The following is an 18,340-nucleotide window of genomic DNA, read 5'->3' on the forward strand; positions in this document are numbered from 1 at the left end:
AGGTTATAATACTGTACTAGTTGAAGAAAGAATTTATCTAGAAGAAGAAAATGTTCGTCATGACGACTTAGCTTTAAATATTTATAACTAGTGAATGGACATGCATTTATAATAGTAACAGGTATAGCTATCACTCCGTACTAGGTGTCAAGAATGGAAGAAAGTTTTGAGATTTTTACTCTACCTGCAAGCTAACAAGTGGGCCAGCCAGAGTTTCAGAGAGACACAAGGGTCCTGGGTCAAAGTTGCTTGGTGGTTAACAGTCCAGTGTATAGCCCCCTGTGTTGGATCAAAGTTTGTTATTTGAAGCAAGAGCACTCAGTCAGTACTCAGAAAATCAGCATTTGTGTTGCCTGCCTGCACCCAGTTTCTCCAGGTCCATGAGAAGAAAGCCAGGTGATACCAGGGTACACAGTGGGGGATTGTGTCACAGAAGAAGGGAACCCTGGGTTTACAGAACCCAAGTCTCATACAATAGGAAGTAAGCATGCTTACCCTTTGCCTGGGAGGGAGATTCTCTCTTTCTTTTCCAAAGCTATTCACTGTGTAGACATCCTTGAAAAGATAGAGCAGAAGGTAATCAGTGCCTCTTCTTACAGAATGTGCAGAAATGCAAGAAGTGGAGAATGCTCTCCCAACATCAAGCTGTCCTTGAAAAATTGAGGAAAGCCCTGTAGGAATCTGTTGCTAATTCTGATAATTCACTAAAGGGTATATAGCAGGAAAAAAAGAGGTAAATAATTTATCATGACCAAGTGGGATTCAGACCAGAGATGCAAAGAGAGTTCGACCTTAGAAAACCAATCAGTGTAATTCACCACATAAATAAGACAAAGAATAAGAACTACATGATCATTTCAATAGCTGCAGAAAAATCATTTGACAATATCAACACTCATCTCTGATAACAACAAAAGAATAGGAACAGAAGGGGAATTTCTCAACACAGCAAAGGTCATATATTAAAAACCAACAGCCAATACCATGCTTGATGTGGACAAACTGAAAACATTTTCCTTAAAAAATGGGAATCAGGCAAGGATACCCCTTAGCATAACTCTCATTCAAAATCATACTGGAAGTCTTACCCTGAACCACTAGACAACAAAAAGAAGTCAAGAAATACAAGTGGGCAAAGAAGAAATGAAACTCTCACTATTTGCTGATGATTTGATCTTATAGAGACCCCCCAAGACTCCCTGAAAAGATTGTTTGAAACAGTCAAGGAATTTGGCAAAGTAACAGGATATAAGATAAATAAGCAAATATTATTAATTTTTGATTCCTGGATACCCACCAAGCAAGCTCTGAAAAAAATATTTTAAAAATATCACAATAGCTACACAAAAGATGAACTACTGAGGAATAAACCTAAGCAAACAAAAGTACAGAATGTTACCACAAGAAACCAAAAAAGACCCCCCTAAATGGAAGACTATCCTGTGTTCATGGATAGTGTGATAGGCAGGTTTATTGTGCCAACCTGGCAAATAAGAACGTGAGATTAATTTTACCTTACAAATCTGGCTAGACCAGAGGTGTACACTGGTACAGATAGGAACTGGAAACACAGGGAATCCAGGACAGATAATCCCTTCAGGACCAGTGCTAAGAATGGTGATACTGGGAGGGTAGAGAGAAGGTGGGATAGAAAGGGGGAACCGATTACAAGGATCTACATAAAACCTTCCTAGAGGATGGACAACAGAAAAGTAGGTGAGGGGAGACGTCAGACAGTGTGAGATATGACAAAATAATAATTATGAATTATCAAGGGTTCATGAGGGAGTGGGAAGTGGGGAGGTGAAGGGGGAAAAATGAGGAGCTAATACCGGGGAGCTCAAGTGGAAGGCAAATGTTTTGAGAATGATAATGGCAACAAGTGTACAAATGTGCTTGACACAATGGATGGATGTATGGATTGTGATAAAAGTAGTATGAGCCCCCAATAAAATGATTTAAAAAAAGAGAAAATAATCCATTTTTGGTATGCTAAATATTAGACATATATTTTAATTAATAAATTCAACAATGTAAAAATTAAAAAAAAACCACCACCAACAACAACAAAAAGAACATGTGGGGATAATAAGGTCACAGATTGGAGGGCAAAGAGACAAATGGTTCAGTGAGCTCTGTCTGTCTGTCTGTCTCTCTCTTGCTTTCTGGTAATCGGACGATTGTGCAGCTGCCTTAGTTTGTTCTCTCAGCTTGCGAGCTCTACTACCTGTGGGACAGCTAACCCGTGAAGCTTGAGGTTCCTTCAAGACCTGCTTCTCCACCCTGCTAGTGTATACATCGCTTGAGCTTGGGACTGTTGGATGCTGTCATCTGGCTGATCATTGGTAACCTGCCCTGCTGTTTGCTGCCTCTGCCCAGACTGCCTGCATTACCCTACAGAAGATTCAGCTGTTTGCTTCCTTGACCTTGGACCCAACAGCCCTCATGAGTTGAAGGACTTCCAGTATATTAACTGTTTCATGGAATTGAGTTGAACTGAGCCCTCTGTACTGCTGTGTGGACTAATGAGCTGTTATATTCCTTCGTGATATATATATATATATATATATATATATACACACACACATGTGTCCTGTATTTATATGTATATATATTCATAAGTGTTTTGTTTCATAAGCACTTTGTTTCTCTAGAAAACTCAGTCTAACATAGATAGGCAGGCTTAATGTGAAAATGTCAAGTCAATATTATCTATAGCAATGTATAAATATAATGCAAAATCCCAATTTCATTCTTCAAAATAATGGAAAACCTAATCATCAACTTCATATGGAGAGGGAAGACACCTAGGATAAGCAAAGAACTCCTTAAAAAGGAAGAACCAGGTGGGAGGCCTCAGACTACCCAACCAGAAAACCTACTATACAGTCATATAGTCAAAATAGCCTGGTACTGGTACAATTATAGATACAAAGACCAATGGAACAGAATACAAAACTCAGAAGTAAATGCATCCACCTATACAGGCAACTAATCCTCAACAACTATCAAATGGAATAGGGACAGTCTTTTCAACAAATGGTGCTGGACAAACTAGATCTCCATATACAGAAGAGACAGGACCTGTACCTCTCCTCATGCACAATGAAGTGAACAAGATGGATTAAAGACCTAAATATAAATGCCAGATCTATAAGGATAATCAATGAAAAAAAGCACAAATATAAGGACCCTATTACAGGGCAGACACAGACTACGAAGTATAATAAAGGAAGTGGAGAACAACATAGATGAATGGGACCTGCTAAAAATAAAGTACTTATGCATATAACAAGACTTCTTCAAAAGGCCAACATTCATTTGGAGGGTCCACACATTGATTAAGCCTCTGAATTCCCTCTGACCGTACTCGGATGTGAACAGACCCATGATCAGATAGCGAAAATTATAAAGTTGATTATGGCAGTTGGAAATAGATTAAAATGTAATGTCATTTGATCTCCCTCTTGCCCCATTTCAGATTGGTTCTAGTTTTTAATATTGTCTAGTTTCTTTTCCATTGAGGTTTTTCCTCTGTCTTATGTTTCGTTTTTCTGTATATGCAGTCCAGGATAGGTAAATCTATAGAGACTAACGGAATTAATGGTTTCTTGAGGGTGTGGCAGGAGAGGTTGGGGGAAGTGGGAAGTTAATAACACTTTGAGTACAAGAAAGGAAAAAAGTTCCAAAATTGATTATGGTAATGATTGTACAAGGCTTCTTGATATGACTGAACTATTGAGTTGTATGATATCAATTATATGCCAACAAAATTAAATACTTCATCAAAAGAATAAAATGAGAGCCCACAATGGACAAGAGTCTAATTACCAAAATCTATAGAATTCTACAACACCTCAATAAAAGTAAGTGACCCAATTAAAAAGTGGGCAAAGGCTTGACCAGACAACTCACCAAAAATGACGCTCAAATGGCTACCAAACACACAAAAAAGCTCATGGTCACTAACCACCTGGGAGATGCAAATCAAAACAATGATGGTAACCACAATGAGAACCCAAGTCATAAAAACAGAAAACAACAAATACTGTAGAGAATGTAGAGCGATTGGAACTTTTAGCCCCCGATAGTGGGCTTGTAAACATGTGCATCCATTGTGGAAAGTGACATGGTGCTACCTAAAACAATGGAGTATAGAAATACCACAGGCCCCAGCAATACCTCTGCTAGACAGATACCCCAAAGACACATGCGAATAGATGTATGCCCTTATGTATATTGCAGCACAGTTCACAATAGCAAGAAGCTGGAAACAGCCCACATACCCACCAGTGAAGAAATGATTTAAAACTCTGGTATATACACACAATACAACACCAGTCATCCCTAAAACACATTGGTGAAACCATGACATGGATAAACCTGGAATGCATTACGCTGAGTGAAATTAGCCACTCACATAGGAACAAATTTTGTATGAGACCAGTTACTATAAAAATAAATACCAAGACAAAGGCAGGTTTCTATTTTCAAGTCATCTAACTTCTATTCTAGTTTCCCAGGCAACAAGGTAGTGTGCCTGCCTAGAGCTGGGCAACCACATACCACCCCCTATTTGTCCATCTTTAAAAATATGTGATGGAGGAGGCCTCACCCCAACTGGGTCAATTTCCCATGACGTGGAGAGAGAGAAGACCCATCAGTTCTGCTATATAACATTCTATAGTCACCCCCAATTAACTAATCGATAACAGTGATTAGCGAACCTTATTGGAAATCCACATCAAGAGGGTGGGGGGGTGCGGGGCAGGGCGGGGCTATCTCAGAGACAGCAACTACAGTTCGTCGTTTGGCAAACCAGTACTTTATTAAATCAAATTGTGAAGCAATCGTTTCGTGACTTAGTCTTCATCTAGGTGTATTCTAAAGACTATGTGGTGTCATAGATTAAGTGTTGGATTGCTAACTACAAGGTCAGCCATTGAAACCCATCAGCCACTCTGTGAAAGCAAGAGGAGGCCGTCTGCTCCTGTAAGGATGTCCAGTGCTACTCGGTCCTGTAGGGTCACTGAAGGTCAGAATCAACTCAACGGCAATGAGGTTCTGATGTGAACTCTTCCGCCAGAGAATTCTCCAGTCTTTGATTTACACCATGTCAATTTTGGCATCCTTATGGGAAGTAAATCAGTTTTATTGGCAAGTAATATACATATCATATAATTCAATAGTTCACTCATCATTCAATCATATCAAGGAGAATTGTACCATCACCCTCACATTCTAGAACATCCCCTCTCCCGTGGATAAATGGCCTTTAAGATGAGGTACGCAATCACAGTTTGCTCTACTGCCCCCTGCCCCTCCCGTCTTCATTAGTGACTCCTGAAACGATTGTTTGCGTTAGGCAAGCAAAAAGAAGGCTGAAGGAGAAGCAAGAGCAAAGCTGGCAGGACAAGCACAAGGTTGAAGGGTGGATGGGGTAAGGTTTCTCAGTGCAATGCTCGTCCGGCAACCCTTGCTCCCTTCAGAGAAGGAGCAGGTATCTTGTGATAGAAAACACATTTCTGAGTCCAGCTTTCCTGGCCTCTTTGTCACTAATAATTTTCTCTTTTCTTGAAACATCTTCCTCAAATAAGCCCATGAGGATCATCCTGTGTCCTCTGAGCAAAGATGTCAGGATCACTCCTTTGGAATCCAAAACAAGAGTGGACATGACCTTCTGAGCTAACCTTTCTGCCCAGATTATCCCTGGTCCAGCAGATCCCCTCCGAAGCTCCTGTTTTAATTGGACTTTGGTTTGAAAGCCAAGAAAACTGTACCATTGGAAAATATTTTATCGGCAACTGTCCACCAATCACAGACATGTTTAGACACATTTTGGGTAAAAGAAGCCATTGAATGTATGCACTGAAATCCATAGCACTGTTTCCTGATGTCCCTCCTGTGGGAATCTCAAATAACAATGCGGGGGATTTACAAAAGGTTGTGAAGAGATGATTCCCTTGTCTTGTAATTCCATTTTCCCACAAACTTTTTGAAGCTCCCTTGGTCTATGTAGGCTTTCATTTTATATATACAAATCTATATATATGCATATATGAATTTATTGGATATAAGTACAGTGCATTAAAATAGTCATGTAAATGTAAATGTTGTTAGGTGCCTTTGAGTTGGCTAGGCACGAAACATTGCAAAAATGCATATATAAGCTAAAATGAATTGCAAAACTCTGAAGAGGAATTCATGAAGAAATGTCAAGAAGAGGGGTGCTTTCCTCTAGGCTGGAGTAATGAGAAAAAACACATACTTGCACGCACAGGGATGACAGACTTTGACAACTGGTTTTGTTTATATCATCAGGAGAGTATTTGTTTCGAGTGGTTTGTCCTCGAATCAAAATCTATATCATCTTTGTTCAGTGGTGTAAAATTGTAAACTAAAAGTGGTGCTTTTTAAAATTTCATTTAGCAAGCATCCCTCCAGATAGACCCACCCCGGCAGACTTGGCGATTGTGATGTATACCAGTGGTTCTACTGGCCGCCCCAAGGGGGTGATGATGCACCATAGCAATTTGATCGCCGGAATGACAGGCCAGTGTGAAAGAATCCCGGGACTGGGGTAAGAGACTTTTTCAACTTGCTAAGAACTCCTGTTGGTCCTTCTCGAAAAAGAGGTATGTCAATGTAAAGTGAGGGAGGTTTTCCATTGGGAAAGCCTTTTTAAAAAGGACTAAAACGCTTCTCATGTCTGCCCTGAGTGCTGTGCTCTTTTCTTTTTTAAAGTTTTTTATAAAGTTATTTTATTGGGGGCTTGTACAACTCATCACAGTCCATCCATCCATCCATCCATTGTGTCAAGTACATTTGTTTCCTTCATCATTCTCAAAACATTTGCTTTCTACTTGAGTCCTTGGTGGCAGCTCCTCATTTTTATCCCCCCTCCCCTCTCTTAAGAAAGATCTAAATGAGATCAAACTGACACCAGCCACTCAAATGAGGAGAGAGGAAACTTAGGGCCAGCTAGTGTATGTCAATGGTGGAGGAACCACTAGGACAGGGGGGTTGAGAAAGGTTGGCACGAGGAGGTTAGAAAAGTCAGGGTGAGCATGCGCATCTCAGAGTGTGATCAACGTCATCAAATTGTTGTGTTACCGTCTGTTCTGCTTTGCTGATTTACCATCACAAAATAGAAATTTTAAAACATGTTTCTCTTTTTTTGTGGTAGACCAAAGGACACATACATTGGCTACTTACCTTTGGCCCATGTGCTAGAATTGACAGCAGAGATATCTTGCTTCACCTATGGCTGTAGGATTGGCTATTCTTCTCCACTTACACTCTCAGACCAGGTAACAAGCTTTGTTTTTGCTATTATGAATTAATGGTGCAGATAATTTTACATTCACCAGTTCGTACACCGTTTGTTTTAACTCATCCATTGCACCCCCCTCAGTGTACTCTCACATCCTGCATTCTCCTTGGGTTTCCCGTTGCTGTTTCTAATCCTTTCCTAAACCTCTGACCTTGGTCCTTTTGATCTTCAAATGGTTGATTATTCTAATCCAGGTGGATTCCACTCCAGATCTGAAGTTGTGACTAAGGACTATAGTCTTAGTTGGGGTTCCCCCAGGCTCTTTCTGATCAGTTAGCCTGGTCTTTTTGAGAACTTTGTGTTCAATGTTTTTCTCCCACTCTTTTCTACCACTGAAAGGTACTAGGATAAAACACTAAAGCACCTATATTTCTGAGTTGTAGGATCTGATAGGGGTAGAGCAGTAGAAACACTTTTTTTTAAAAGAAGCACTTTTTAAAAACAAGATAAAAGCATGCATAAAAAGAAAATGATTGTGAGGTGAGAGCCACATCTAACCTCCTGCAGCTACACAAGGGGAGACAAAAATAACCACTAGCGATGATGATGGCGATGAGGCTGAAGCCAGACATGCTTCCACCCTCTAGCCAGCCTTCCGAGGACCCTCTCAGCTTCTCCACTCGGTTCACTAATTCACTGCAGTGGCTTTAACAGAACTCTGAGACAATACGATTGTGGGGTTTATTTAGGAAATTAACAGGTTAAATAATGCTCAAGCGTGCTGCTTTTCAGCTATGCTTGCAAGCAGCTCTCTCTCTCTGTTTAGCCTAAATGCCTTCAGGCCCATTACACTCTGCCCTGTTTGTGCAATGCTATAGAGCTTTTTTAGGATTACACATAAATGTCTAGATGGTATGCTACTCTTCCACAAGCCTCCGCCCAAATGTACCCTGCTTTAGTTCCCAGGGCCAGCCAATCTAACTCCCCCAGGTTAGTGCCTGGAGGCATCCCCCTCTACAAGCCAGCCTCCTGCCTACAGTACAGGCACTTGAGTTTCCTTGCTCTGTGAGCTGAAAAGTCCACCAGTGGGCCTCATGCTACTGCTGTTCCTGCTCCTTTGGTGCCACAGCTGTCTCCTGGCTCAAGGAGATTTCAGTGCACAGGGGTCTCGCATTCCAGAGGACATGCGCCACTCCTGGCTCTCTCTCAATGGCAGTGAGACCCATCCACCCTTCCTGTGTTAAATTAAAGATGGCTCCTTTGATACTCAACAGGATGGCCAACACAAGTGACCTTGTTGACGATCACAGTTCACTCCCAAAGTCCTAGCAGTATCAGCCCCACACGTCCTACCTTGACCCAGTAGGAAAGTGCCCTTTGGTGCAAGTCACCAATATGGCTAGAACAGTCATATTAAGTAATTTAGTGCACTGCACTTGTGGAAAAGGCCACATTAGAATACATTTCTGAATATATTGTTAACCCTTCACTGACCATGTTTTTACTAAGGTGGTTTTCCATGTGTTTATATCTTCTTTAATATAGTCCAGCAAAATTAAAAAGGGAAGCAAAGGTGATTGTACTGTCCTGAAGCCTACTCTTATGGCAGCTGTCCCGGTGAGTATACATGATATGAATATGAACCAGAAGAGGGTTGCTACAAATAGCTCATTGTTTGCACTTGAACTTTAGGTGGTGGAAAGGGAGGAGTAACTTTCTGAGATACTTGCATACATTAAAAAATCATTTAAGTTCATTGAAAATATGACCCCAATGTTCCTTAAAAATCTGAGATGCATATTAGGAAAGAGGGAATACATACCTGTTAGCCTTTGCAAATCCACTTGAAAACTTGGGTCATGGAACAGAAGCTAGTGGAGAAATGTGCAGTAAAGGACTGTTTGCTTAATCACATCATTTTAAAAGTGAGGAAAGCCTCAGTCAGAGCGGAGGCGGCATCTCCGAGGCTGCAGAGCTGGTTCGTGGTAGAGTTGAATCTAGAATCCCAGCCTCCTGACTCTCGTACAGTCCCTGAGCATAACTCAATTTGAGAGAGCACTCAACAAAGAGAGCAAGCAAGCTAGCAAAGAGGAGCTGATACCAAGAGCTCAATAGAAAATAAATGTTTAGAAAATAATGATGGCAACTTATGTACAAGTAAGCTTGATACAATGGATGTTTGGATTGTTATAAGAGCTGTAAGAGCACCCAACAAAGTGATATTTTTATTTTTTAAAAATTATTTTATTGGGGGCTCATACAACTCTTATCACAATCCATACATATACATACATCAATTGTATAAAGCACATTTGGAGCTGATACCAAGGGCTCAAGTAGAGAGAAAATGCTTTGAGAGTGATGATGGCAATAAAATGATCTTTTAATTTAAAAAAAGTCTTATTCTAGCCCTGGTGGTGAAGTGTGTTGTGCATTGGGCTGGCTTTCTGCTCCTGTCAACATTTACAGCCCATGAACCAAAGACGAAACAAACCCACTGCCCTCAAGTCAATACTAACTCACAGTGGCCCTATAGGACAGGCCCCGGTGGGTTTCTGAGACTCTCTCTTTATGGGAGCCGAAAGACTCATCTTTCCCTCTTGGAGGATCTGGTGGTTTTGAACTGCTGACCTTCAGGTCAGCAGCCCAGCGCATAACTTTTTCTGCCTCCAGGGCTCCTTTTAGGTCAGAGTAGTTACTGCCTTTTTATTTTGAGTTGCTGTAGAAAACGAAAAGAATAGCAAGGAAAGTTTACAAATGGGAAGGAAAGGCTTTTTTTTGAACTAAAAAACAATAAAAGCATGTTAATAGTAGAGGAGGCCTGGTGGTTAGTGGGTTATGAGTTGGGCAGCAAACTGCAAGGGCAGCAATTGAAAGCCGCCAGCCACTCTGTGGGAGAAAGATAACGCTTTCTGCTTTTGTAGAGATTGATGGTCTCTGAGACTCCAAGGGCCTGGCTATGGTCTTCCGTGGTTTCGATTATGTAGCATGTGCGTTGTATCCCACCTCAAGTGGATTCTCACTTAACCTTCCCCAAAGACTCATCTTTTCCCCAATTTTTAAAGAAAGAAACTTGTCAGAGATCACACAATCCATAGGTTATGAGACCGAACTTGAACTTCGCTAATCAGATTTCAGAGACTTCGTAACTTATCAGTGTGTAGGCAAGCAAACACAGAACCTTGTTGCTGTCTAGTCATTTCCTACAGTGACTCCATGTCTTCAGATTAGAATGAGGTTCCGTGAGGGTTTTCACTGGCTATCATCTTATGTAGATCGCCAGGACTTTCTTCCCCAGTGCTGCTGGCTAGATTTGAATTGCCAACCTTTTGGCTTGTAGTGTACTACAATTAAAAAAAATTTTTTGTTAGGACAATATATAGCCTCCCTGATAAACTGGACCAGAGAACACAGAGGAGGAAAGGCTATGGGGTCAAGGAAGTAATGTCTGAACTTCTTAAAGGAAGAGCAGCCATTAGCAGATACACAGTCTGTCCTGCACTTGCCTACTTGTTGTCCATTCTCTGCCCTAAGTTTGTGCCTTGGAAAGCTGATGTCTATGGGCGACCCACCAGGGTTACCAAAGCTTGCTTTCTTATTTTCACGTGCAGCTAATTGGACATATTTAACAGAGGCCAGAGAGAGGCCTGCAACTTTATTATTAACCTTTGCTCCTTCCTGCTGAGCTGCACTATGTCACAGTTCCCATGGCTACAGGACCACAGCTGACTTTCAGTGGCAGGGTTCTTTCCACTCCCTTGTAAAGATAGTGTAGAACACTCCTGTTGCTAGTCCTTTGGTTGCTTCACCATGCCACAATGGTTACCTTAATGTCTCCCAAACCAAAACCAAACTTATTGCCATCCATTTGCTGGTGACTCACACTGAGGACTTGTAGGACAGGCTAGAACTGCCCCTGCCACTAAGAACCCCGTTGGCGTAGGTAGTGGTTACATGCTGGGCTATTGTCCAACGTTTGAAACCACCAGCCACTCCTTGGCAGGAAGACTGAGCTTTCTACTCTCGTAAGCAGTTACAGTCTTACAAATCACGGGGGCTGTGCTACTCTGTTTTACAGGTCTCCCATACCTCTGTAAATAAGCTCTTATGGTATTTTAAACCGAGAATTTTCTGGATAGAATGTGTTTCTAACTTACCGTATATACTTGAGTGTACGCCGACCCGAAAATCAGCCAAGACACCTAATTAATGTGCTGGCAAACCTCGGTGTACACATGAATATATACAGTATTTTGTTTCCTGGGTCAGAATAAAAGATAAAGTTTCTGTTATCATCAAGTCAATTCCAACCCATAACAGCCCTGTAAGACAGAGTCGAACTGCCTCATGGGATTTCCAAAGCCATATCTTTCTCAGACTACCAGCTGGTAGGTTCAAACCATCTGCCTAGTGGTCAGAGTACTTTAAAAATCTCATTTATAGCCATTTATGGAGTCCAGTGATGTGATAGGAGTCGGAGAGAGTCCCTTTGAGTACTGTAAGATAGATACACGTTGTGAGAAGTCAGAATAAATGACTACTTTTGATAAGTCTGACTCACCTGAACATCGTATGATGCTTCCTCCCTGACTCGCCAGTAGATTCTGACTCACAGCGACCCTTGTAATGAATGCTAGGTTGTGGTAACGGGTGACTTGAATAATCTTGGCAATTCTTTGCAAGTGTGTTGTGTTCCTTAGTGGGGCTTTTCCAAGCTTGTGATTACCATGTAGTGCGTCAAGTAGGAGCGGGCGTATTTCTCACATGTCTGTCTCCCATATGCTCAATGGAGGTAAAAGAGCCTCCAGGGAACTCTTGGGATTTCTTAGTCACAGAGATAGACAGCTATGCAAGGGGATGCCTTGTGTGGAACTGGGCAGAAAGCAACAGCAGTATAGCAGGCTGAAATGCCTAGTAGCCTTCTAAAGGGAAGTCCTATGCTCCTTTTATTTGGGAATGCTTCTCTTCAAACAGTAAATTTACACTTTGTAAATTTAATAGTACAATCATTTAATAGTGCAAGTGAATCACCGCTTGTTTTGACTTACATATCTCTCTATAAGTAAGGAGTCCCCGAAGAGCCCTGATGGTGCTGTGTATTACTCATTGGACTGCTAACCTCAATGTCTGCAGTTCAAACCCACCAACTCCTCCTATAAATATTTCCAGCCTCGGAAACCTTGAGAGGGTCTCCATGAGTTAGAACTAACTTGATGGCAGTGACTTTTGGTGAGGAGCTTCATGGCTAAGCGCTTGGATAGTAATAAAAAAGGTTCATGCGAAAAATTTAATAAAAAAAAAGGTTCGTGCTTTGAACGCACCCAGAGAGAGGCACCTCGGAGGAAAAGCCTGGTGACTTTTTTTTTAATAGCCATTCATAAACACATAGGGTCGCCAAGAGTCAGAATTGACTCAGTGGCAATCATTTGGGTTTTTACAAACTGTACTGGTGCACGTCTTTTCAGATTACTGAATATTTTGCTTACATTGTAGGAAATCATGGATAGAATTTATAAGAACGTTATGAGCAAGGTCCAAGAGATGAACTATATTCAGAAAACTCTGTTCAAGATAGGGTACGATTACAAATTGGAACAGATCAAAAAGGGATATGATGCGCCTCTTTGCAATCTGTAAGTACATTTCATAGGCTCTGCGTGGGATCCTTTAAATGTGTGTTTTTAAATCTGGAAGATGTGTGTGTTCCTGGCAAGTCTAATCTAGTTCTGAGTGACACCACCATAATCTTGAATTTCTCTTTTGTTCACTAATTTACTAACCATATATATTTAAGGTGTGATGACAAAATTTGGTCTCAAGGAGGCAAGCGAGAGTGAATCAAAGCATTTGAGTTTTAAAACCATATTAAAGAAGAAATGAACACTGAGTGGCAGCAAGAAGCTTCTAGAGTTGACTGTGGTTATGATTGTACAGCTCTTCTTGATATGATTGAATTCATGAATTACGGTATATGGCAGGTAGATGAAGTGCTCATCACATTGTTTTAAAAAAGAATAAATGAGCCATAAACTTTGAGTGACTATGCAATAAAAATTCTTTTAAGTGAGCATTTACTTCAGGATTTATCATACTTGAAGGTTTCTGATTTATTTGTGATAGAGTATAGTTAGTGTTTGGAGAAATGTTATTTTAAATGTGTAAGGGGATGACGGAGTATTTCTCGTTACAAAGGTGGTAAGATAAGTGATTCTTGGTTCTGAAGAGAATGTGCACTTTCTTTTTCTCGCTTTCTCAACATCATCTACCTTTTTGTATGGTGCATCAATACAACTTGCAGATACGGCACATTCTCTGACCTTCTAAAGAATTTTTCCTGGCAATTTTTCAAGGTGCTACTAGCGGTTGCTTTGTCTAACTTCCTCATCAACTTGATTCTGAACTTTTGGCTACACGAGCAAAGCAGAAATCCTTCCCAGAGCATGTAAACTCTGTGTTGGTAAGAATAATGTGTATTTGTACTAAAATCATCTTTTCCCTCCTTTTATCCAGGATACTGTTTAAGAAGGTGAAGGCTCTGCTAGGAGGGAATGTCCGTATGATGCTGTCTGGTGGAGCACCCCTGTCTCCACAGACACACCGATTCATGAATGTCTGCTTCTGCTGCCCAGTGGGCCAGGGGTATGGACTGACAGAATCATGTGGTGCTGGGACCGTTACTGAAGGTATACATTTTTAAAGTGGCAAATCTTTCTATATTAATGGTAGTGATTCAAATCCATTTGCCTGATTTTTGGCAAACCATATAGGAGCCCTAGTGGCATAGTGGTTTAGTGTCAGACTGCAATCTGCAAGGTTAGCAGTTTGAATCCACCTGCTACTCCATGAAATGAGTACTCCAAGATGAAACTTTCTACACCCTCAGAGTTATAGCCTCAGAAATCCACAGCGTCAGTTCTACTCTGTCCTACAGGATCACCTTGAATCGAAATCTACTCAATGGCAGTGAGTTTGGTTTGGTGTTTTGGCAAACCATGGTCATTTGGTATGCAGCATCAGAAGTTAGAGCAGAGCCCATGTAAACCCATGTAACTTTCATTTTATAGAATTTAAATGAGTATCACCCATGCTTGGTAATTACCTATACCGCTATGCCAGCCCTCAAAATTCTGTCTCCTTCACTGTGCGGAAAGTGTGCCTAGTCTGCCTCATGCACGGGGGTGAAACACGGAGGGAGTGCAACAGGGCAGCAAGGGGAGCAAAGTAGCCAAGTCCCCGAGGAATCCTGAAAATAGCCTTCTGACTCAGGGGACGGGGCTAGGCACCTCATCAGACCTGATTGGAAAACATTCATAAGAGTCAACAGACAGACCTGGAACTATCTTTCAGGGTTTTTTGGTTTTGTTTTGTTTTTCCTTTTGCCCTATGTCTATCTATATAAGATAGGCAGAATAAACAAGCCCGAGGAGAAAACAAAGTGACTAGTGTTCCCTGGGGGAAATGGAAGAGGACAGGGCGGGGAGGGGGAACAGGGAGCCAACAAACTCGGGGATGAGGGAACAAGAGATCTAAAAATGATGGCAAGGAGGTCTGGTGGGGTTTGATCAAATGCAGTATATTCCAGAGGAATTACTGAAAGCTGAGTGAAAGGTGAGCGTGACAGTGGGACAGGAGGAAGGTGAAAGGAGATGGAGGAAAGAAGTAGGAGGGACAAGCTTCCTAGAGGTAGAGCTATAGGCATGTACATATGTAAATATATTAAATTTTAATTAAAGGGATAGAGGCCACTGTATATATATTTATATGCTAAGTGTAAAGATAGCAGATAGACTTTGGGCCTCTACTCAAGGCCTTCCTAAACACAAGAACACTTTGTTTTGATAACCTGGCACTCTTTGATACTCACCTTCCCAACACGATCACTGAAGATGAAATGGCTGCATAAGAAAATGCGGTGAAGTTAGTGGATGGTGCCTGGCTACCAAAAGATACAGTGTCTGGGTCTGAAAGGCTTGAAGTTAAGTAAGCAGCCATCTTGAAGGGAAGCGAGTAAGTCCGCTGGGAAGAAGCACACCAGCCTGTGCGATCATGAGGTGTCCCTGGGATCAGGTATAAGGTTTTAATAGATCCAAAACAAACAATTCTATTGATGTGAGTGTGGGTGCTTGTAGCGGAGACCTAAATCCCATCTGTAGACAATTTAACATCCCTCACAGAAGGGTGACAAGACAGGGATGATTCAACCAGTGTGCAGGATAGCACCGATGAAATACACATCATTCCTCTAGTTCCTGAACGCTTCCCACCTCCTTCCCCCACTACCATGACCTAATTCTACCTTACAAATTGGGCTAGACTGGAGTACACACATTGGTACAGATAAGAGCTCTTACTTAACACATGGAATTAAAGGCAGATAAAACCCCTCAGGAACAGTAGTGGGAGTAGTGATATCATGAGGGTAGGGGGATGGTAGGTGGGGGTGAGGGAGAAAGGGAGAACCCATCACTAGATTGGATATATAGCCCACCCCCTAGTGGTACAAATAACAGCAATGAAGGTGGAGGGAAACAAAGGACAGCTTAAGAGAAATAACAATAATAATATGTAATTGATTGGATTCAGAAGGGTGGGAAGGTGGAGGAGAGAGGGAAATAAGAGGAGCTGATACCAAGGGCTCAAGTAGAAAGAAGATGTTTTGGAAATGTTAAGAGAAGCATATGGACAAGTGTGCTTAATACAATTGAATGATGGATTGTCATAAGATGACAATAAAATGATTAATTAAAAAAGTCCTTGGAAAACTGGACTTCTAGGCTCAAGTTAGCGTTTCAATGCTACCTCTGACTCTGCTTCTTATTTTCTTTCTCTTTTGCCTTTTACCTTTAAAGCTCTTACAGCAGGGTTTATGATCTGATGCCATTCTTTGCAGAACAGTTGGTAGTAGAGCGCGCTGAGGTAGTAGATCATGCATTGGGTTTCCATTCTTTTAAAGAGTTACAGCCTTAGAAACCCAGAGGGACAGGTGGAATTGAGTCAAGCAGTGAGATTTCTTTTATTGTCATTATTGGGTGTTGGTTTAGGTAGTTTTACACAGCCACTAACTAGTCTGGTCCCCGGGTTGTGCAGACTGGTGTTTCTGTGGTCCATAATGGCAGGCTAGAAATTTGGAACCAGGTAATTCTTTGCTGATGGGGAAAATCTCCTGTATATTGTAGGATGTGTGGCATCAGATGCCAGTGAAGAGAATGAAACACATTGCCAAATGTCACCACCCCAGAATGAGAACCGAACAAAAACTGTATTTCAAAAATGTATTTTAATTATACTACATTCAGCTAAAAGTCATTATGTCTAAAATCAGTGTCAGTACCTCCCAGCACTAAAGTCATTCAGGGTGTTAGCCTGTGAAGCCATCCCTTATTTTTGAAATATCTTGAACTTTCATCAAGTCTTGCCATTTCCTTGGGAGGTTGTACCTTCCCTTCCTCCTTTGCTTACCTCACACTGATCTGCCTGCATAGGCTGTCCTTTTGAATTCCTCCTACATGCCTTCTGTTCAGTGTACTGCCTCCAACCCTGCTTGGTACCTGGTGTGTCAAATTTAAGCTAGTTTACACTAGCTTTTGAGACCTGTCTAATCTGGCACTGTCATCCCTATTCATCATCAGTAGTTTCCATTATTTTATACAAGTAATTGAGCCTAAGCAGCGGGGTAGCTGGAATACACAAACACATAGAAAAGGGCCCCCCAACGTTTGGGGAACAAGTCCATTCTCATTTCATTTTCCCATGTACGTCTTGAAGCCCTCTGGGACATCCACCTGCCTCTCTCTATAAACACGTGAGTCTTTCCACTCTGCCTTAGGCAGGCCTTCTTGGGCTCATCAATCAACATCTGGTTTTCCCTTCCCATGGAAGACCCTCCTTGCTAATTGGTGACGACCATTCTTTCAGGCCCTACTCTTCAATAGAATCTTTGCCAACTGTTCTTCGCATAGCTTCTCCTGGCCTCTGAGGTACCGGGTAGTGTAGCGTACCCAGGGAGTTTGGTACTTAAGTGTTCTCTAAATTGTTTTCATGTGCATTTCTTTTTAGGGTCCGTTGGTGAAGTCATTTAACAGAGTGTTGAGCTGTCGATAAATACTCGGTTAGTGATGGCATTAGGTCCTTTCGGAATGGATACTATCGTGTTTGATGAGGGCGACTAGCATTGCTTGAACACTCAGTTTGGGCCAGCGTCTGTTAGGCCCTGTGTGTTGTCTCATTTGATCCTTCCAGAAAATGCTCTAAGAAGCGGATTCCCTCATGTTTCCCATTTAGTACCCGAGGACACAGAGGCTCAGGTTAAGTACTTGGGCCGCAGTGCTATAGCCAGTAAGTGGTGGGGTGGCTGTTTGTCGGAGCAGAAGACTGAGTAGTTGATGCTGGAGCTAGCTCTCTTTTGACAAGAGAGGGGGTTTTTTTTGGACCGCATTATCAAACATAGACTCATGAGAGGCAAACATGGTGCAACAGCATTGCAACCAGTCAAACACGGTCAAAATGTGGAAGAATGATGACACTTCCTGTCCCTCTCTCCACCGCCTGTCACCTTATGGACCCCGGCTCTCACTGTAATAGCCTTGCTCTTGCGATCAGAAAAGTGGCATGTTAATATATCTCCGTTTCCTTTCCCTCCTAGTTTCCGACTACACCACTGGCCGAGTTGGAGCCCCTCTTATTTGCTGTGAAATTAAGCTCAAAGACTGGCAAGAAGGTAAGACTTTTCTGACCCAATCTGGTGAAGCTAGGTGCACTGAAAACCCCCTTGATTGCCTCGGGCTGTTTGCCTGCTTGAAAATGCTAGGCTGTCTGAAGGGCAAATGATTCCACCGGAAGTGCAGGTGTGCCTCTCCGGTTTCTTGTGCTTGCTTTGTCCTCCAGGAGTGAAACTCTGTCTGTAGGGTATTCGAGAAGAAGAACCCTAGCCATAATGGATCTGGACTTGGAAATACCTGGTAAAGAGGAGAAACCTTGCTTCATTCGTGGGCTTTCCCTAGGTTTGAAGGACCTGAGAAGATAGGGTTTCTCTCTCTTGAAGCTCATGATGATGTTTGGGCTGGGTAA

At 41.9% G+C, this 18,340-nt stretch overlaps 1 protein-coding gene across 4 annotated transcripts in view; it reads left to right on the plus strand.

Moving 5' to 3' along the window:
- Positions 1-18,340, plus strand: part of ACSL4 (acyl-CoA synthetase long chain family member 4) — a 92,849-nt gene that overhangs the window by 61,403 nt on the left and 13,106 nt on the right. For all 4 annotated transcript variants that reach the window (XM_075539454.1, XM_075539452.1, XM_075539453.1 and 1 more), the window contains 6 exons: positions 6,430-6,580; positions 7,187-7,310; positions 8,819-8,890; positions 12,767-12,906; positions 13,784-13,956; positions 17,916-17,990. In XM_075539454.1, the coding sequence (XP_075395569.1) occupies positions 6,430-6,580; positions 7,187-7,310; positions 8,819-8,890; positions 12,767-12,906; positions 13,784-13,956; positions 17,916-17,990 (735 nt within the window). The remainder of the gene's footprint in view (positions 1-6,429; positions 6,581-7,186; positions 7,311-8,818; positions 8,891-12,766; positions 12,907-13,783; positions 13,957-17,915; positions 17,991-18,340) is intronic.

This window comes from Tenrec ecaudatus, chromosome X (genome assembly GCF_050624435.1).
Source record: "Tenrec ecaudatus isolate mTenEca1 chromosome X, mTenEca1.hap1, whole genome shotgun sequence".
NCBI classification, from domain to species: Eukaryota; Metazoa; Chordata; class Mammalia; order Afrosoricida; family Tenrecidae; genus Tenrec; species Tenrec ecaudatus.